The following is a 23195-nucleotide window of genomic DNA, read 5'->3' on the forward strand; positions in this document are numbered from 1 at the left end:
ATTTGTCATACGTATAAGATTTAAAGAGAAACTGATTTATTCGCGCGTCACGTCGAGTTTAACTCTCCGCCCTTCTCCTTTTTTTTTTTAAATTCCGCCCCCCTTTACATTTTCTATCAGGCGTTTTCCGTCTTGATTTAGGACCAACTGTCGGCGACTGGTGCTCGGTCCGATATGTCACCGCATGCCAGAGAAAACGTCTAACGCAGTGCGCGGCGCGCTCGAAACGAAAGGAAATGGAAGAAAATGAAAATGGAAAGGGAACTATACTACGAGAGTATTGTAACTTAAGAAAGAGACGTTTGCTTCGAAGTTTGGATTCGTGTAAATAAGGGAGAAAAAGAGAAAGTAGATGAGCAGCACACGACCAATATACTCTCGTGAATTTCCTGAATGTGAACATTCATACGAGGGTGATTATAGAACATTCGATAGAGGATACGAAGTGTTTTAATTTCTTGTCATTCTCCAAGTATCATATGTTTCCAGTATATATTTAGCTGCAAGAATTATTAAATGCTACATGATTTTCATCTTAAACCTCAAAATAATTATTTTTAAATTACGTAACTTGACAGCAAACTGATGTAACACATTTCAGTAACGATGTAAATCAAAAAATAATGTAATCTGATTGTGTGTTGAAAATAGACCGATCTAACCTCCTCCAGATTTCACGATTATGCCCTCACGCTGATAATGACGTATGTAAGTGTGAGATTAGGAACGAGATAAAACTATTTCAGGCTTCTCTTGCTAATCCAATTTAAAACTAATATATTTAGAATGAATTTTCGGAGGAGAAAAGAAAGTTCATACTTCCAATTCTCACCGAGAGAATCATATGTATATATATATATATATATATATATATATATATATATATACAGATATATAAAGACTCACATAGTAGAAATATCATTCCCAAGAGAAATGCCGAGGTCCATCATATGCGAGAACTCAGCTCGCGCGAGCAAACGAGAGAGGCAAAGGAATTCGATTAGGATCCGATCGATCGAGGGCCACTTGGTCTCAACTTTGTCGCGTGCAGCAAAGTTTTTTTGCACTCCCTGGCTCCTTCCATTCCTCGATTTCGACAATTCTAAACGCCGTTTCATTTTTGTTTGAGGGCCTCTACTAGGAATTGCATTTGCGCTATATTCTGATAGGGTAAAGTAGCTTTGATTTTGTTTCTCTATTTCACAGCTTTTAATAGAATAAAACATTTGAGAGAAAGATGAAACATTATATTTGTTGTCTAATGAAATTAGAATAGTAATTTAGTTTGAGTTATTGCCTAATTTTAATATGTAGTTAGGAAAAACTTCAATACAAAAGCTCAGTTCTATTTGTAAAGTTTCAAGCTTTCTAGACTCTCTGAAATGTATATTTTAATAAAACATGTTATCAGTTTAGTTTTTAATTACTCGATGGAATGAAAATTCAAAGTGTAAGTTAAATAGACAAAGTATTATGTAGAAGTAGAAATTATGAAAAAATCCTATCGCTCTCTCTCTCTCTCTTTGTCTACGTGTTGCTCGCAAATAATTTGATTAATTTTAACTTCAGAAAATATATGTCATTTACATTAATATCAACATTATTCATCATTTTACAAAAAAATGGAGTTGCTTATTATCAATCGCAGCAATAATCCATGATTAGAAATAACGAAAACATCCTGCTAGTTATTCACACAGTCGATGCATATCGCAATGATAAGAGAAGCTTGTTATCTTGAAAAATATACGTTTATGAAGGAAAGCTTACGTCCTCTTGAGTCGGCAATAAAAAATTATACGCACCGCTCCAGAGAAGAAAATAAAGTAAAAATACAAGAGTTTGACGAGTAGATCTGACTACGCAGAGTTGTGCACAATTCGAACGTGAAATAAGTACAGAAAAATAAATTTTTTATGTCTCTTCTGTTGTGCGATACTTATAAATTTGTGTAAGGACGAAAAAAATGTCTCCCCTAATTCTCAATTGAAAACAAACGAGCGACTCAATCATTTTCAATTAGAGAATTTTCGAAAAACACTTCCAAGTTTTACGTATATGAGAAAGTTTTATCGTTTCGTGCAACGATGGCAGAACTATTGAATTCCTCAAAAAGTTCGCACGTGTCTCGTGTCGAGAACAGATGTTTATGAGCACGCCCTTCGGATGTACTCTATATATCTGATTCTGTTCATTCCTATTTCTATACAAATACATTCATACCACTTTTACTTATTTATCTTTATTACCTAGATAATTCAACGCATTTGGCTACTTGTTATTTTACGCGACAGTTGAGTAACTCTCATATCATATTTATGTGCCAATTGCGTATTAGTTCACTCGTATGTAATTATGACTTTTGAACACGTTGTCAAACAAAATTAGATAGATCCACGATCGATTTACGGCAACGATTTGATATTTATCCAAATTTCTATAGTTTTAAAATTCAATTAAGTTTTTCAAAAAGTGATCATTTCTTTTGATGACAGGCTCCATGTTACATGGAGATGGTTTCAAAAGAATTCATATCATTCTATGATATACTGTCTGAAAAAAACTTCAACAGTAAAATCCAGGTTGCCATTGTCACACTCGGTCGCATCAATACCTTTTCAATCATCTCGTTCCTCGTTTTCCGCTCTATTTGCTTAAATATTTGTCGGTGGTGACAGAGGATATATCCCGAAGAGATTGGTTTCGCTAGTACGTTTTCTGAAGGACAACTAGATTTCATTTGCTTCCTGTGCAAGAAATTTTCATTGTACAATACACTTGGTCGTGCATTGAACTTGAATATCACACCTAGTTAGATACTAAAAAATGCATCATTAAAAACTTAGGAATCTAGATTAGAAATAAACAGGGACTGCTTTGCTGCATCATGAGAGTTAAAGATTTTTATGTATTGTATGGAAAATTTTTCCAAACGTCAATGAAACGTTTGAGCAGCTACTTGAATGAAAAATAATTGATTTTTGTATATTGATAAATTTTAGAATCTTTTCATAATAGTCACTTTATTTTAAAAATCATAGATACTACAAAATAAATCTATATTAGTCAAGCAAAAATGTTTTAATTTATTATTCAAAAAAGTTGAGATACAATTACTACTTTACTAATGAAGGCTTATAGATAGTTTCCTAATTCAGTGTGTGCGATAACTACAGTTTTGACATGTAATATTAAATTTCACAGAAATGTAATTCTTTCGTAATTCCTTTTTCAAACTGTGTAAATATTAACGAAAATTCTCATATTTTATATTGTTGATCAATTTTCGCTCTTTATAATTCTGATTATTCTGTAAAATCATATTACGATCCTTGAACTTAAATGATAAGAGAATATCGTAAACACTTTGTAAAGTGTAGCATTTAAATTCAATTTCTTTGAAAATTTATTCAAGTGACTTATTCAAGCTCTTTCATTTTGATACCACAATAATCCAGCACTTTGTTGATTTTATATCTTCGCTTAATTTTGAGAGAATTAAAAAATAAACTTCGCTATTGAAGAATATTTTTTCTGCAGCTATCTGATTCTTGCTTTTGTCAGAACCTTTAGGAAATACATTAAAAAAAATCTCAGACACACGGTAAAGTAACTGAAAGATAGAAAGAAAACAAGAAAACTACACGCGAGAGCGTGGAAAGTAGCCGAGTGTGGAAGTAACTAGAGTGTAAAAGAGGTGGATAGGAAGAGCGTTTGACACGCGCGCGGCACCGTCAACTGACAAAGTGCTCGCCTGGACCACTTTATACACCTACACCACTCGAGCGAAGTCATCACGTACGCGTAAAAACGTTAGACACCAGCTAGCGAACGGTGGAAAAGACAAGAATCTGTGCTGCGTGTTACGAATACGGGCATAATGATATACTATCTTTGGCAGACGGATTTTTAACAATGGAGAGGACGTTTGATTTTCATCCCTTCTTATGAGAATTCATATTTTTTCTCTTTTATTTTATTATTTCATAATGTTTGTATTTTAATTAACGTTGTAATTACGTGTACGGCTCGCGAATGGTGGCTGGAAATAAAATCAATCAAAACAGACGAAAGAAAGTTGCCATCAGCTAAACGTATTTACGAAACTTTGGAGGCGAAGGGAGCGAATTTTTGTTCCTCTTAAGAGCATATATCTTAAAGCTGTATTACACGAGAATAACGTTTTACTACAACGATGGAAGAATAACCAATAAACGTGATATCTCTTTATGTTCATGAAAGTGATTATGATGAATGTTTAAATTTCAGGATTATCACTTATAATTCAATCCCTCTCTCTCTCTCTCTCTCTCTCTCTCTCTCTCTCTCTCTCTCTCTCTCTCTCTCTCTCTTTTATCGACTGTTTGCTCAGTCTAGTGCGTGTTTATTTTATCATTGGGTGCTCTGTCGCGGAAGATCGGGAAATAGATTTGGAAAATCCATTCGGATTTTTGAATGTAAAAATCGTATTTTCCATACATGAATGAAAAAAAAAGTTCTTTCATTTACTTCTAACGATTTTGTTTCCAAAAATGTTGAAACAAATTCATTTTATTCGGTCACAATTATTACCTATGGCAAATATTGTTAAATATATAAAGCTAACCAATGGAAAAAGATGATCAATCAAGCGTAATTAAACGATCACAGTGATATGTATTTTCCAAACTAATTTTCCATTGTTCTATCACTGTTAATAGGCCATTAGCACGCGAAATTCAAATATCACGCGCAATTTATCGTCTTACTCATATATATAGCAATGATGGGGGCAAACATCATAGGTAAATTGTCAGGACGTGGACGAGCTGCACGTTGTCGTGACGATAATAAAGTGTAAATGAAATATTGGCTAAAAGATGTGAAAATAAACTACTTACAGGGGGAGGGAATACAAATTGCACAAAATTCAATGATAATTGAAATTTTGACGTAATTAATGAATGATGTCATAAACTTATCAACTTTTGTACATTTATATCGCGAGTACTTAAAATTTTCGCACGATAAGCGTGACACAGCACACGAAAACTTGGTACAAGTTTAACAATAAACTTTTCCAGCGATATAATTAAAAGCTACTTAGATCATGGGAAACAATGTTCTCAAACAATGGAAAACTTTCATGGCTTTGAAACTTGATGAATGTGAATTCACATTTATTCAGCTGACACCGAGAGAAAACTTTATGAGTTTACTCGGAGTGCGAAAGAGAGAGTGAGTGAGAGGGAGGGAGAGAGGATTTGCGTAGGACTTGCACTAACATTAAGAAGTAAATAACCATTCTGAAAAATTAATAATATATGACGAGCGAGGCAATAATTTCCAGAATAAAAAACAAAGTGACGAGCTTAAGAAGAGCCGTATATCACGTTGATTAGTTTCCCAAATAACAAGGGATGAGTCGACTGCGAAATTCTTTTTTTATTAGATTTCATATTCTTTTAATTAGGGAGTTGGCAAATAATGAAATAAAAGTAAAATTATCAGTAATGTCACTTATTCTAAATGTATTCACTCCAAGATTAATCATGAAGGTAATTAATTATACGTTCGAATTTGTGATTCTTTACAACAGAAAATTATCGATGTAATGTCATTTATTTTTAACTTTCTAAATTGAATAAAATAAATTCTATAAGTAAATCTTCTAACTAAATGAAAAATCTATAAAGAATCTGCATTGTAGGAACAAGTGGCGGTTCCGTTAAAAAATAGTACTATCCATAGGGACGTCCAGATGCTGAAAGAAAATGGAAATAAATAAATGTCTCTCAGCTGTAAAAAATCCAATTTTCTTCTTATTTTCAAGGCGCTGTCCTCTCCTCGAGAACATTTCGGGACCAAATTGAAAAACGAAGTTAAGCCCCTCTGGCGGCGACGAAAATAAAAGCACGTCACTGGCTATTAGAAACGACGCGATCCGCTTATTCTTCAGAGCTTCCTTTCTTCACACGACAAATTGATGCTGCGAATGGAAAAAAAATCGCACAGCAATGGCCACTCTCTTTACCGGATTCGACAGTCTGGCAAATTCAGCAGTAGGCTTTTTGTATTTAGATTCTGTAGACTTTTTTGTTGTTGTTGAAAAGCCATTGGATTGGCAAGCCGATTGTGTGGGTTCTTGCTGCACTCTTTTCTGGATGACTAATAGAAATTGAAAGCCCCAATGAAACTCACTTTATACGTTATCAATATCTCTATGAATTTTAGAAAAAGAATATCAAGCATAAAAATTATTTGATTTATTCAATAAAAGTGAGATTTTGCACAAAAATGCAAAGCGTATCTATTATACTGCAATATTAAAAAAAATGACATCGTAAAGGTTGAAGAGCAATAAGAAAAAGGAAGCGAGTGTGCAAAATTTCATATTCGTTCGAGAGATAGGAACTGAAAAAGTAATTTTGTAAAGTACAGTCGCAAATTGCATTTTTTTTCTCATATTCAATAAAAACATGACAAGCGCGAAAGCCTGCAACACCGAAACGCTATTTACCTCGGGAAATATAAAATTCGTTGTAACATGAAAAATATTTCAACGGCGTGAGAAAAAAGCAAGAAGGAATTTAAATTTTTTTAAAAAGACTTTGTCCGACAGCATACACAGTAGCAAAGTGCGACGTGGCAAAACTGCCCATATGGATTTTCCCTGAGCCGCGCTTCGATTTTCACGCTCGACTTGCGGCTCGTCATCGAGCCTCGACCTCTCCGTTTTTAGCCTTTCTCTCTTAGAGTGTCGCTCAGTTTTCCGCTGCTTTTCCGACGTGAACACATACACACACATATCCATACCTTCCGACGTTCTTTACTGCAGCTACGGATTTTTAGCCGCCCAATCGTTTTTTATGAGCCCAACCCTCGTGGTTTTCGTTCTTTTCTTTTGTAGCTTGTAATTGAATTGATTTCGGTGTTCTTGTTGTTTTCGACTCTCTTAGCTTGTGACTCGAGAAGTGAATTAGGTTTTATTTATAAAGCACAGTTTCTGTGATTTTGCGTAGTTACTCTGTGCATAATTTTTGACAGTAAAAATATTGTAGCATGCACCGTTGATTTTAAAGCTACTTACTTATAGACGATTCATGTTTCATGTAATTTTATATGTCTTACCTGAAAACGTAAATTAACTTTATTATTTATACTACAATTTTAATGTTAAAAAAGTATTCTCAAACATATGTAACAGAATAATATTGTTGCTATATCTTTACCAACAATTCATAACAACTCGTTTCAAAAGTACACTGAAAAAACACTTGTGATTACCGATATAAAATATCGCAGAATAAAGACATTTAGACTTCTGTTTTATTTTGTATTTTTACAGCTTTCCAATCTTTTATCCATAACGGTGTCAAATCGATTGTTTTTTTATTATTCGCTGTAAATTGTCATTTTTCTTTGATATTGATTTTTCTTGTTTACACAATGTTTTTTCCTCTTTTATCACGGAACTTATGCTTTGTTTGTCATCCAGCAAAATAAATTGAAAGATACAACTTTTCTACGGAATGCTTGTCACCTGTAGTAACGTGCAACAGTGTTTGTGCAATTTACTTGCTTTACTTTGAAAAGTAAAACACTTTTTTAGTAGCTATTAACGTATGTGCTTGTATTTCATCACGAGCTGAGTTTGGTATAATCTTAGATAGAATATTATGAAAAATGTAAGCTTGCTTGTAAATCATCGAGTTACGAAGCTCATTCGTTTCCATTCTCACTATGAATTATTCCCTAATCACGTGATTAATTTTTCACAAGTAATTTTCACAATATTTTCAACAGGGGGCTAATTGAGTACCTTAATTAAACATTAATTCTTTCCTGCACATAAAAACTTTTCACCCTTAACAATTTTATTTTAACTATGATTGAATTTGCATCCAATTCCTATTATGAAAATTACAATTTTATTCTGCTACAAACTTTCCAGTCGTGCAAAAGTTAACTTTAACTCTTAGAAAACCCCTTTTTCCTTTAATTCACCAACTTTTTCAACTAGCCCGATTTGTCCAAGTTTCTTGACTAATCTTTCCTGGAAAGTTACTTTGATGACTTTTGAAAGACCTAATCTGTTTAATGGTGGTATTTAAAGTTTAAAAAATATATTATTTCTTAAAATATCAAACCAGGCTTACAAAGAATGTATCTGTAATCACTTTTTATCTCAAAAATACAATTGATTCAATAAGAAAAACGTTCTCTAGACAAAAACTAAATAAACAATAAAAATAAATCAATTGAATTAACTTGAAAACTGAAATACAACAATAACTCAGTCTGAAATAAACAAAAGCACACACTTTGTACTCGATGGACTAAACCATAACGAAGCATTAACAATCCGCAAATTGGTAACAATGAAATGGCAAGAATAGCAGAAACGCAGCAGGGCTCATTGTCAAATCTTTTTGCTCAAAGGCTGAGCGCGTTACTTTGTTTTTGGGGTTCGACGTTGTGCGGAGTGGAGTGAGCGAGAGAAAGCCGTTAATACCCGCACAAAGGCTACTAAATTGAAAAACTCGAGCGTCACCTTTTTTTGTTAGCAACGCGGGCCAAGTGAAAAACGATAGAGGATGAGAGATACTTGACGTTTTAATGAGGCTCAAGCCCCCACGTCAGCCTGCCAATGGCCCAAAAGCTTTGAAAAGACTGGAAATTCGGTCGGAAGCTTGCTTGTAGTTTCTCTTCACAAATAAAACAAGGGCTCTCTTTTTTTCCAAAAGACTGGATTACTTTTGTGTTTTGTTGCATCATTAGATTTCAATAATGAATCGATCTCATTTTTCCCCTTTTTTGTAAGTGGCTTTGCATTGTAACGGTTTATAACAAGCATTGGTCAATACATACGTTCATTTTTTTTATCTGTTTATCAAATACAGAGCAACTATAAAAAATTAAAATAAACGACACAAACAATAGTCTAGTTGGCAAAGAAGTTCTGATGAGAATACTGGCCTGGTATGGGGACGACACTGCCGAATCAATAAACGTTGGATAGACATTATCGTAGCAGCAAAGTTCCATTATTGGCACAGTCGTTAAATTCGTATCGTCGTTCATAACTAAGTATCTGTATAGCACCAAGAACATTTCTGCAAAGAAAATTCATTTGGTTGGATCATTTCTTTCCTTTGTCCTTTCAGATTGACTAAGCTATCAAATTAATCTTTATAACTATCTTCTACGTTTTAAGTGATATCTTTAAATCTTAAAAGTTAAAAAAAACTATTTGCATTTTAAAGCAATAAAGTCGAAATAAATTAATTATTTATTAAATAAACTTATTAAATAAGAAATAAGTTTATTTGTATTTTTCCGATTCAACTAATCAAAAGTAAAAATAAGAAAGAGAAAGAGAAAGAGGGAGAGAGAAAGAGAAAGAAAGAGAGATAAAGAGAGAGAGAGAGAGAGAGAGAGAGAGTCAGAGAGATTGAGCGATAAAACAAAAAGGTACAAAAAATAAAAATTATAAATACATAGGTCAATGGATAAAATTGTAAAACCGTAAAAATTCGCTAGTGAATTTCCAATTCCATCTATTTTTGTCGGAATTCCTATCAAAATTCTTTAGTTCTCAGTTCACTTTTTCAAACACGTATGAATTTTCATGTTGCGTTTTTCATACATGTAATAAAAATTTTTATTGTGACTCCGCACATTTCATCTGAATTCAAATTAAGAATTAAAATTTTTTTTTTTAATCTTCTGATATTTTTCCTAGAAATCTTTGAAAATTCAAAGAAAACTAGCAGTGCTATTCATAATTACTTATTTTCACGTTTATTCATTTAAATGAGACGATTGAGAGATTAACAGATTATCCTATAGGCGTATTTCGCATTTCGCTCTGTGAATATGTAAATTAATTATAATTAATGAAACGTATGGACGTTTATTTTTTTATAGTTTTATAAAATAAAAAAAAATCTCTTATTTATGATCGAATAAAAAATAACTTAAACTACCAATTAAAGTTGTAGTAAGAACGTAAGCAGTAGTTGAAGTAAATTGTATCAAATTACGTTTTCGTTCGTATTCAATGAAATTCGAATCATCCACTTACAGTAAGCAACTGTAAATCACACGAACTCGCAGTTAAGCTCTCTGCGAAGTACTTTAACTTTCGATCCGTAGAGAATTTGAGCTAGTAGAAAAGTTTTTAATTACATCGTACGAAAAAGAAGTAACTCCCTTTCCAATTCACACACGCACTCACCAAACAAAGGTCATTCTAAAAATAAAAAAGAAGACGCAAATAAATAAGTACGTTATACAGCGATGCGTTACCCAAGGCTCCTTACCGTTTTAATTAATAAACTTTCACGTGTATCATCATCGCTCACTTAATTAACATCAAACTTTAATTAGATGCCAATGTGCAAGTTTGCACCCTCCATTATCATCTCGACGTCGTACCCGCGATGCATAAACCCATTCGGAAACGAATTCCTTCTTTCTCTCTAATTATCAATTAATCCATGTAAATTGATTGAGCTATAAGTTTCTACAGATGCCAAGGCTAATTAACGATTTTCAACACTTACGGGCTCATAATATTCGTACTACAGTCTTAACCAGATAATTGATTATTAAACTTCGCGGGGATTTCTCTGAGTTCAATATTTGATCGGTTATTTTTGCTAATTATCTAGCGATAATATTTGTCCCGTCGACCCAGGATAGGATAATCAATTTTATACGTTTTTGTTTAAATATCAAAAGACTGCGTGTCTATTTATATGTAATTTGTAAATCGACGGTGCAGTATCTTTTGTATAAATCCAAGCTTATTTTCGATCTTATAATCGTACTCTGCCGAAACAAGAGTACACACCGCGGTACAGTAAAATGATAACAAGTCCATTACTAAGTTTTTGCAGTAGCAAAATCTTACAACATTGTTAAGAACAAAATTCAGTGTTATTTTTAAAAAATGATCCACATTTTTTGCTGTTTGCTGCTCTGGGTTTTATGGTATTGCGCCTTTGGCCTTGATTTTTAGGGTATGGAGATTTCATGGTTTTTTTGTTTTTTTTTTCTTCATTAAAAAAAAACGATTTTGCTATGCATTACGAGTGTAACTGTAATTTTTGAGCTTCAAAGCACTAGCTGAAACATAGCGATTTCAAATATATGAAGACGGATCAACTTTGCAGGAAAAAAAGAATATAATACTCGACCTACATTTAAACACTATTTTTCGTGCAGAATTCAAGTAACTTGCACGCCCATGAATATGAGAAAAAGGATTAAAAAGTCATCACAGCAAATTTCTACTTAACCCCCGTATGCGTAATTCTCAAAAAAGCTGAAACAAAATGACAAGAGTACGTGTACTGCGTAGACCATAAGCTTGGCAGAACACATTAATTCAATTCCATTTATCCTGATTGCGATCTGAAACGCATGCCTCGTACTCTGAAAAGGGAGAACCAGAGATGTAAAATTTCATGTGTCGCTGCTTTTTCTAGCTATGTGAATTTTAAAAGATAAAGTTGAGTTTTTGCAACTACGGAAAGTCGACGCTGAGAATATTTGAGGATTTAACGCGCTTGGATTGTCACTGTTACGGAATTTTGTTTTAGAAAGAAGATTTATATTAGCGAAAATACAAGGTTAGTATGAACTATGTTCTCTTAGTGCTTTTCCATCGTTAAATTTTAAGAGATATGTAAAAAAACAAAAAATTAAATAACATTTATTTCTTGCAAAATGCGTCACGTTATCAACAAGTAATCTTGGGTAAAATACGATACCCTTTACCTAAAAAATTATCAAGACATCAAACAGAATAATCTTGATAGAATAGTGTACTAAAATTATAAAAAAGAAAACTCCGACAGAATAAATCTATTTAATAAAAAAATCACTTGAATTGACACGCATTTGTTTTTCTTAAAGGATTCATCATATTGGTCACACAAATCGACCATTTCCTGTCTCTACTTCGATGAACAAAAGGATGAACAAACATCATGCATATATTGAAGTTGATAGATAGATAGAGAGAGGAAGAGAGAAAGAGAGGTTTGGTTAGGAGTTCCAAGGATCGTACGCTGTTCGGTCATTAATTTGGTAGTGTCGTGAGACCGAAAGTGAGAGAGAGAGAGAAAGAGAGAGAGAGAGGGGAGGGGGGGAGATGGGAAGGTCGAATTCAGGTAATTGGTTTTTCGCGCCCACGCAGAGCCTTATGAACTCTGGGTATACTATATTGTTCAAAGTACGAGTACGCTGATAATTCATTAAGGTATCAGGAACTAATGTCTTCCTGTATAGATATCAAACTTTTATTGGTCTTGTATTTTAGATAAAAGGGAAAGATTTGAGTTTAGTTTCGAATTTGGAAATCGAATGGATTTTTCGCGTATACTGATTTGCAAAATCCGTCCGAATAGTAAAACGTTGTGCCACTCACATGTTTTAGTAAAAAAAATTAAGTCTATCCAATCAAAGGCTGAATTTAAATTTTAAATGAAAAATGCATGAAAAGAGTATCATATTCCCTTCTCCTTTATCTCCTAAACGTCAATGGAGCGCAACCCCCTAAATTGTAACATATTGCTAAACGTTCCATATTCCGGCGTACAAAGCCGCAGGCAGGCAGCAGTCATCAGTAAAAGTCAAAGTAGCTCATTTTCTTCTCCCCTTTTGTGCCCTCATTCGCATCACATATCAAGCAAAAATGACAATACAGAGCCTAGAGGCTGGCAAAATGTCTTAACTCATCAGATTAAGTTGATCGCCAGTGGGTGCAATTACTTGAGTGCCAACCCACCTAATTATCGGCGCACGTAAACTCTCTCGCTGAGCATCCTTACTTCGTTCGTTACTCGATTATAAAAGTAAAGATGGGATTGGGTTTCGTGGGAATTCTTTTCGCTGAGATGTTAATAGAGTTTGCTCAACTGATGTTGATGATCTTGTTTGCCGACAATTTTGTTCGAATTATTCAGTAAACTTTGCTTTGGGTTAATTGGTGTAGTTATACGGATTACTTTTACGGAAGATGCATTTAATACGAAATAATGTAATTTTATAATATCATGCAGCGTTGTAAAAATATGTATAAAAAATTTTGATGTCATGGATAGAATCAAAAATAAGTAGAACTGTTTTGATATGATCAGACATGATATTGCGATGGAAGACAATCATAAAACTCTTGATATGATTAGGGAGAGATAAAATCGATTAGGTTTGTGACATGATAGTGATGAAATGATGATCACGCAATATGCGGAAATCTGAAACTCATACATTGATCAAATATGTCAAGAATAGAAAAATGCGATTAAGTAAAGTACAAATTTAATAAATTACCTGAGTGAAAAATGACATATGCAAATGCAAAAGTACTATATGATAAAGTAGTCCCACATCGGAAAGCAACAACTTAATTTGACCACGGAAAAAAAGGGAAAGTTTAAAAAATCGCTTGGCAAACTAATTTTTCGGATTAGCTCGGTAGCATAACAAAAATCAGAGGCAGTAGCAGCAGCGCGCAAGAAAAATATGAAGACAAACTGACGTGTAAAAAGTAGTTAAAATTAAATACGTTGGCAACGACGAGTAGTCATCGTACATACACGCGATAGTGAAAGAAAGTTTTGGAACTGCATGCTGTGTGTATAATTAATTCATGAGTTACTACGAATCAGAAAAGCTCGAGTCTAACTGGAAAATTCACAAGTAAATCTATTTCGGCATAGCTAAAGAAAAAAAAGAATAAGAGTCAACGTAACTGCTGATTGGGAAGGCAGACAATGCAATGGACTGATTTGATTTATACTTTAAAGAGATTTGTATGGATACTCCAAGGCTACCGGAAACTTATCAGTTTAAGAATAGCGATGGAGATAAAGAATTTTCAATGGAAGTAGTCTGAATCATTTATTATATGGTATATTTTCGTTAATAAAATTTCTGATGTCCATTGTATTATCTGCTAATCATTTTGGCGTATTAAACTGTCTTTAAACGGTCTTTAAAACAATGTATTTCTACAAAAATAATGGCTTTCATCAATCGGTAATCGCCTAGCATTCAATGGAATCTCTTGAATAGGCACGAGCAGTGAAAATAAAACCTGGAAGAACAATAAGCAAGATTGTAAGTATGAAAATAAATGATGAAGGTATTTAGGAGATGCAATTAACGTGCAGCAAATCGGATGCTTCTTTTTTCCCGTGTTTCAAGAGTTGACTGATGAAACAATGGCTCGTGTTGTTTCTTCTTCCTTTTTTAGTTCAGGCTCTTTTTTCATGCTCGTTAAACCACCAAGCATTCGGTCTTTCATCGTCATTAATTCAAGGACAGCTGTTATGACTGACCTGCTTTTTCCACGAGTCTGCTTCTCTCTGAAAATACCACTCGCAATGTACTGCTTTAGCCAATCTTAAGCTTGTTGAGTCGTAATATATGACGATAACAATTATTTCGCTGAGTTTTTCACATTTCACTTATGGAAAATATTCTTATTGCACTCACGAGTAAAATCTATGAGCAATGATAAGCAGCGGAAGGATGTTTATAATGCTAAAAATATCGTTCGACCGATGTAAAACGGTAACTTTTTGCAAGACGGTTCTACAGAATATGACGCCAAGGGAATTCGCATCCGAATTGCAAAGTATACCATTATTTGCAAACTCTAGCAACCATCAAGCTTCACGGATAAGAACTGCCATTTGACAAACAAAAGAAAACAAAAGGTAAAAAGCTCAATCCCAAATACGACGAATCATGGCACGCACTTGTTCTCATTACGCAACTGAAAGTAACGATAGGCATGAATTAATAAACCCTCGCAAGAAAGAGTCGCCAGCGCTGGTGTCTACGAAATCCTTGGAGCGAGCGGAGCACAAAAGGAGAAGGTTAGGTAAAGGATCGATGAGCAGCATCAGTAACATTTCTGTTGTGTGAGGGGTAGGAAGCTTAATAGATTAGACGCACGCGAGCCTGTTGCACTCGCGCTGATGGGGAGCTCCAATTTATAAATAGGTTAATGATATATAAAGAATATTCGCGAGACTGAATTTGCTGTCGCAGCAGTGGCGGGTTCGCACAAGGATTATCTCCTTATTTATTGAGGTTGAATTTTCTTCCACTGTTTTGTTGCATGCATATTAGACTGCTCCACCTATGGGTTATTGACCTTATGGATTAAGACCAAGTCTTATTAAGCATGAATGTTTGATTGGTGAGAGATAATTGAACTTTCTTTTGTTGTGTTTATTAGTTGTAGTGAGATAATATAATAATTGAGGCTTCATGCTTGATTAATTTTTGTATTTACTTACTATAATCTGTGAATTTAGCAATTGTGTGAAAGTAAGGTGAATAAAATGAAAATGAATAGTTTATTAATCGACTGAAATTCTACACCTCATGATCGCTCAATAATTGAGGCAGTATACCAACAATGAAATGTATTTATTTTTGATGATAACAATTGCAGGGCGAGATTGAGTCTATTAAAAAAAAAGTATGTTGTTTTCAAAGGCAATTTAAGTCAGATGGAAGGAACTAACGTGCATAGTTTTTCGCTCGTCAAGGAAGAATTAAGTCTATGCTCTAAGCTTTTTGTGCATTCGGAGAATTTCGCCCTAAATAACACGAAAAAATGAAATGGTAAGCGAGAATATTTAACGATTTTTATGAAAAATATATCTATAGTTTTACAAATGCCGACAAGTATATATGTTAAGGATCGATGATCGAGCGAATAACCGGATGGGCTAATCAGTTAACAATTCAAACGTAAGAATACTTTGTATCGAATAAATATTACTTTTCTACGTATCATTCTTTAAGTTGATGTGTTGATTGGAAAAAAGAAAAAATTGATGGATGTTGATCGATTACGAAAGTCGTAAAAAAGGAAAGACAAGATCTAAATATGACCTTCGTGTAAATGCTTCATGGCTAAATACAAACAGAAACTAGTCGTTGAGGTGTAAGTTCAAGGTTTCGCTGAGTTATCGATCTTTTACTCTTTGTTTCTTGAAGAACATGACAATTGCTGGAAACAATCAATTATTGGAAGCTCCGTTGAACACAAAGTTTGTTTGAATAGCACAGTTTGATATATTTTTAACGCTGTATGAGAAAGAATTCTAAACTTAAAAGATCATTGAACGTAAAAAATCTCTTGTGGTCTGTTAAATCTCTTTCGGTCATTAAAAATTCCCACTCCCCTCTGAGAAAAGAAAAACGAGCAAAAGAATCATCTCATTTCAAGTGCATAATCCAACTTTTGTATAAAGGTCGACGTTCATTTTTCATTGCTCATTCGGAATTTATACCTAGTATTAAAAAAATTCTGCATAATTGTTCGCGACTTTTGAGAAGACGTCTTTTTATTTCAGTGATTTCATACGAAATCGCAATTTCAACTGCAGACTATTCAGTGGATAACAAAGTTGATCAATAGCGGCGGTATAACCGGTAATTGAAAGCTAGTAACTGCAGAGTTGGCAAAGTTACAGCACGTGTAATAGGATTGAAACATTTATTTATTTCTGTATGGCTTTGAAATGTCAGAATAACTATGAAAATTACGATTAGCAATAAATTACAGACGAAATTGTTTTTGCTACATATGTAGGTATATGATTATTAATTTTAGCCTTTGATTGCTTTTACTGTAATAAATGAAAATTCAGACTAATTTTGTAATCTCATCGTTATCTATAGTGGAAGCATAGAATAAAATTGAAAATGAAGATAAAATAAGTTGTGACAAATGGCACTTGTTGAATTCCATGAAATGTACAATAGCTATAAATTCACAGACGATTTGTCAGCGTCATCTCTCTCTCTCTTTCTCTTTCTCTCAACCATTCTGTAACATTCATTGGTTGTGTGATAGGCGAGAAAGAGAGTGAGCAAGAAATTCGAGATTCTCCACTACCGAAATGCATTTTTTAAATGCTCTCTATCGTATAAGCTCCAACAAATGGCGCTGCAGCTATTCAACTCTCCAGATTTATGTTTGACAAAAAAATTTTTTTCTCCCACTTCCACTTCAGAGCGCGAACCTTCATTTTTTCCAGCAGGCGCAGAGTCAACACTCACGCCCGAGTTTGATTGCACAATGAATATATATATATATATATATATATATATATATATATATATATATATAACACTTTTATGCAACGCGCTAGACACAGAGAGAGAGAGAGAGAGAGAGAGAGAGAAAAGTTGAACGACCGTTAAAATATAAACACTCAGGGAAAAAGGAAAAACAAACGAGAGAGACGCGTTAAAGCATGAAATTTCAACTGTTTGATGTGCTATTGAAAAATCGCTTTTGGCAAACAGTCTAGAAAGTGCATACATTTAAATTAACAAACGTTTTAGCGAATAGCTTTAGTTTGTCTTTTGCGTGTTTGCAGTTTAATAGCAGTGATTTTCTTTAGCAGCCAATTAATGACGTTTAATAGGTTGGGCTTTAAGAAAAAATTTCGAAAGTTTAAAGTAGAGGCTTCATATTAGGAAGAAACTTCTTTAACGATAAATTCTGGTTGTTTGGATGCATTTACAAGTGCAAAGGGCGTATTTTTGAATTTGAAATCTTAAAAGCAATAACGGTGATATAGTCGAGATCGAGAAGAGAAAATGGCGCGGCTCACAGCTCAGTCAGGTCAACACGATAGGTAAAGCTCTCCGCTTGACTGAAGTGTATGGAAATCGATTCCCCTTGCTTGTGTGTCGGCGAGTGCACAGCGCTTGTCCACCCGTAACTGACCTTTCACACGATTATCACCGTTAATTATGAGAATGATACGGCCCTGGAGCTTAGTTGCGCCCGATGCAATGCTCGATTGATCGTTGTACGTTTGACTGTGTGTCACTCCAGCGGACTGTTATGGCATTAGATGAATTGAGTTAACATATATGTTTGTTATTTCATGAATAAATTATCGATTGTAGCAAGTGACAGTGGTAGAGAGTCGTGTAATAAATGTAAATTCGTAGACATTATTAATTACAGCAATGACTACTTTTTATAAAAATAAACACTATTTAGTTAAAAATACATCTAGTTTATAATGTGCACCGCAGCGTGGGAGACTATGTAGATTTTTAACGAGGATTATCAATCTTTATAAAAAGACGACCACCAAATCAGCAACTGCTTTACTAGAACAGTAGAAGTCAACGATACCAATTCGGATAATTGTGAACGATTTAATCGAACCTTACCGATATATTCGTATAAACCGACTGGACAAATTGAAACGTTTCCTTAACGTGCGAGGATAGCGAGGTTATTAGATGATGCACCTAGTGGATTGTGTACAGGTAGATGAGCTCGATTAGTCATAGTTGAACGTTTTTACATGTTTAGAGAGAAATGTGATATTTGTGATGCATAGTTTTTTTATTTTTTTCAGGACTAAGCTTGAAGTAGATAAATATAACTATTTTTCAATTGATAATTTATTTCCAATTCTAATAAGACTATATTGGCTTTTGACGAATAAATAATTATTTAAAAAATCAGTGATTGATCAAGCTAAAGCAATTAAAAATTTTAAATACGAATGTCATAACTCGTCAAAAGTCAATCCATATGTAAACAGCATATTTATTCGCGAGCCAACAGGCTTTTATATGTTATAATTTAACATATATTTTTACATTTAATTTAATCATATACATGTATGTACATTTAATAATATTACTTTCTATCATGTAATGAAAATTAATGAAATGCGAATATTTATAAGATATTCAATTTGAGAGTAAAATATATTTATAAAGCAAGGAATAAACTTTCTCGCTAATTCAAATCAGCCAGAGAAGTCTAAACTTATTTATTACCAAAATATAGAAAAAAAATTGTATATGGATTTTTGAAAAGCTTTGTACTAGACTGTAGTAGGAAGAATCCAGAATTGCGTCATCAGTATGCGATTGCGATAGTGTGGATGTCAGTGCTGCTGCATGTGTCCACGATTGGAAATTCAGCGCAGTTGAACTTTGGAAAACGGAAGCTCCTGCCAGCTGGTCGGTCGTCTTTGTTTTCCTCGGCACTGGTCCCGGGTGTGGATTCAATAATTTAACGTATAAATTGCAGATATCTCTCTCTCGGCGCGTCCGAAATCGCGTGGCTTTCGTTATTCGCTGTTCGAAGACATTTGCTTTGTACTCTTATCAAATATTCAAATGTTTATTATTTATACTAAAGCTGCGTTTTTATGTGGAAATCAAACGTTCGAAACCGTTACAATGAGCAGTCGAAAAAAACGCGGAAAGCCACTCGAGGCAATCTGTCGCTGATAAAATAGACAAAGTAAAATTTAAACAGAGGATTAACTGAGAACTAGCGAACTGCGAAGAGAAAGAGGAAAGGAACACGCTCGGGAAAAAAAGAGCAAACGCAAACGTTTTCTCAAGCTTGGCGGAAAATCGCGTATAGAAGGAGAGAGCTGAGCTTCGCGAAATCATAATATTATATAAAGTTTGATTGAACAGTATCATCCTTTATTATTAATGATGCTGAAATATCAATTTTGACTGACGCGAGATAAGGTAATATGAAAAATCTACAGGGATTTCAATAGATCGTATACCTTATATAATTAAATTATACATGCCTTACTCTTTGTTATTGTTTGGATTTTCAATGAGCGAGTGTTCTCGTTGTACGATTGTACGAAATACAAAAATAAACCGTAATATTCAATTCTTACTGCACATTTCACGATTGGATTACCAACATCAAAGCAGTCTGCGAAAGGAAATAAATTAAATCAGCCTTGAAATCAAATAAATCTGAGCAGTGTCATTTTACGCAAAAATATAAAAAAGAAAGTCACGAATAGGCAAAGACCAGCATCACGAGTGCATGTTAAAATCAGAGCGTGGAGGGAAAATACAGAGTCAGAGAAATATAAACATGAACGTGTGCGCAGCAGCAAATTCGAGAGTTGTGAGATAAGGATGTAGTGATAAACACTCAATCGGGCATCACTTTTTTTCTCTTCTCATTCCTTCTGCAAACCTAGTTAAGACTAGTTGACTAGTTCGAGACGTTAAAAGTTCTTGTTTTCATGACAATCGTGGAGAACGAAGAATAGTAAATGTGGAGCGTTGCTTTATTTGTTCAACAGGAAGTTTTGATGAGATGGTGGCTGTTTACTAGAGTAATATTAGCGATAACAATGCCGTATTGTCAAGTAGTTTACATTAGTTGTTGAATGACAAATATAATACCTCCTCGAGGATCATGAAGTGCACGCTCTCTACTGTCCTATAGTGTGACGTTAATAAAAAAGTCATCCATTGTGCTGTGTGGATTAATGTAACATTCTCATTGTACGATATGCCATTATTGTGTTGCAATCGTCACGAGTTTTTGAATCGAATGATTCGAGTCAGATAAAACTTATACACTTCCAATTTTATGATGCAAAGAAAGCTCTTTTATTTTACTAGATTGCGAGAGAATTCGTTTCGTTCAACTTTTTTAAAGACAAGATTACATTACTTCTGATTGCTCAAAAGAACCTGCTTTAGAAGAGTCTTTACACAATGCAAAGCAGCCTTGAGTCTTATGGAAAATATTCTATTTCACTACTTACAAAGAAGAGAGAGTTCGTCAGTTTCTTAGCTTCACATTAAATCTCGACAGAGTTGAAATTAAATTTACGGAGACGAGACGAAAAAAATTGTATCTGCAATGCTGGAAATATTGAAAAATACCGTTGGCTGTGGTGTCTTAAATTTTTCCATTTACAAATTTATCAATTTTAAGGTAAATTTAAACAAGTATGGCAGCTTGTACATGAATATGAATAATATAATGAAACCTAATGTTTTTCTATGGTTACATCTCTGAGATATAGTGTCTGATAATACTGGTAGAATCTCGAAACTTTTGAATCCTGATTCAAACTTTTAAAAATCAATCCAGCTTAACCGCCAAAATTTCGATCGATAATCCAACAGATTTTCCTAATACGGTTTGCAAGCTCTTTCTTCTTGGAAAAAATCAAAATAAGAAAAGTTAAATCTATAGCGTAATATCTCCTTGCAATCAGCGCGAGTTATAAAGCACACACACACGAAGCCCATTAATATCGGTGCTTGCGTGTTCGTGATGAATTGAGACGGTGTGGTAAAATGTGCATTCTAATTCTAAGCTAATTCGAAGTTCGGTCTGTAGCTTGTACCAAAGAAGATTCCTTAAACAGCAAGGAAGACAGAAAATATAGGAGTACCTGTTGCGGAAACTCTCTCTCTCTCTCCCTTTCTTCTCTAGGTATATAATACGTGTAGTTTATATGCGAAAAGGTAGACTCAGCTCATTGTTTTCATGCGTGAAAGATAGTTGAAAATTCAATCCTACGTTGTTTTCTGGATTATATTTGTATGTGAGTTCGAAGGATCACTCGGTTTTCATCACAAGTAGTACGAAATGATTTTAGTCAGCCCTTTCAGACGGTATCTCAACGCATTCGAATTAATTTTAACAGCACGAGTTAATTAAATTTAACGACCAATTATGAAAATTTAACATTATACCCACATTTTGATATTGTTTTAATAAATCAAATTGATATATTTTCATGATATTGAAGTTTCATTTAATTACAAAAGCTGTTGAGTTGTTATGTGGTTATTGTGACAACAATTTTTCAAACTCAACATTGTTATTTCGATGAGTGTGTGAATCAAAAAAATTAATTAAAATTATTTAAGTGCTTGCCTGCTGTAACGGAAAAAACGTTAGCTTGACTTTTCCGACGTGGTTTCAAAACGAAAAAAAAGCTTATTATTCCCGTCGCTATCAAATTACCATTTTTCTTGAGTGTTACTCATCGAATGCATGTAAGTTATTACAAAAGTATCTAAAAATCTATGGACACACTCACGTGATGATAATCAAATTTGGTTTTATCGCATAATAAATTTATGCACATGAAAATTTAGAGTCTAGTTTTTTTCTTTTCTTTTGTACTATTTGCAAAAATGTCAGTCAATTTCGTTCTCTTCTACATATAATGTTTTTTATTTGTTTGTATATATATAATGTTTTCTATTTCTTTGTATAGATAATTTTTTTGTTTATACTATATATATAATGTTTTTCATTTTTTAGTGTGAAATATCAAAGTATATGTCAACATTTTCGTGCTTGCGCAAACGCAGGCTCACATACATGTCTTCAATATACGACTATTTTGTGCGTTGAGGGTGATTTGATGACTACCCAACTTCATCGATTTCTACATTCTCTTTTCTACCGCACTTAAATCATAGGATACGACGAAAGGCTTAGTTGATAAAAACAGTACGTACCATGTTTAACTACAGAGGCTGCACTTCGTTGACTGAAAATCACGTGAGAAGCACTGCATCTTCGACGTGATTATTCACTATTATGCACTGTTCATCACATATTATCTCGCACCACTAGAATATAACAAACAAACAAAAAACGCTGCCACGATGAAGATTTGAAGAAAAATTGTCCGTTTTCTTCTCTGCTCGGGGGGGGGGGGGAGAAATTTAAATGATAGATAAAAATATCTAATAGAAATAGAAGATTTTAAAACTTTGCGTGTTTGGGTGCTCATAAAAAAATACGGAAAAGATTATGACCGCGAGGGCGCGCAATTGCTTGTGGCTGGTAAATGAAATCATTGAGGCGAGAGAAGCAAGTGATTAATAAGTTGATAAGTAAAGAAAGAAGAGAAGGGTGTACAACTGTAGAATGGTAGTTTACTGTGTTATTGATTTCCGAATTACGAATCGATAATCTCTATTCTTAAAGTTTTTTCTTTCGTCTCTACTCGCGCATAGTTTTGTGTAAAACATGGAAATGCTTTCATGACAATGTTACTTGTTGCTTGCGAGTATTAAGTGTCAAATATTTTTATAAGATCTGCGTGAATTTTTTTGATACACTTTGGTAGAACATCAATTTTTGTAAAAAACGATCATCGTATTAAATAAATACATCAACAACCGAAGAGTAAACTGATCAACAATAAACAAAAACTTCGTACTTTCATAAATTAATCTTTAAAATAATATGAAACTTTTTGTTACAACGATTAGAGGATAATACAAGGAATATAGAGATAAGGATAAATGAGACAGAGAGAGAGAGAGAGAGAGAGAGAGGGAGAAATGCTCACCTGAGCTAAAATCATGATGTGCGGCAGCTGGCGCGC

The 23195-nt window shown here is 33.8% G+C and overlaps 1 protein-coding gene across 2 annotated transcripts in view; it reads right to left on the reverse strand.

The window, feature by feature from the left end:
• The window catches only part of LOC131673408 (dopamine receptor 1-like), a 98238-nt gene extending 75043 nt beyond the window's left edge, over nucleotides 1-23195 (reverse strand). The window contains exons 1-3 of one of the 2 annotated variants that reach the window (XM_058951369.1): nucleotides 23160-23195; nucleotides 22318-22431; nucleotides 8959-9095 (exon numbers count right to left, since the gene is read on the reverse strand). In XM_058951369.1, coding sequence (XP_058807352.1) covers nucleotides 8959-9093 — 135 coding nt within the window. In that variant the 5' untranslated portion in view covers nucleotides 9094-9095; nucleotides 22318-22431; nucleotides 23160-23195. The remainder of the gene's footprint in view (nucleotides 1-8958; nucleotides 9096-22317; nucleotides 22432-23159) is intronic. The other variant, XM_058951370.1, reaches the window with a different exon arrangement.

This window comes from Phymastichus coffea, unplaced genomic scaffold (genome assembly GCF_024137745.1).
Source record: "Phymastichus coffea isolate CEN01 unplaced genomic scaffold, Cenicafe_Pcof_1.1 PCOF00176, whole genome shotgun sequence".
Classification (NCBI taxonomy): domain Eukaryota; kingdom Metazoa; phylum Arthropoda; class Insecta; order Hymenoptera; family Eulophidae; genus Phymastichus; species Phymastichus coffea.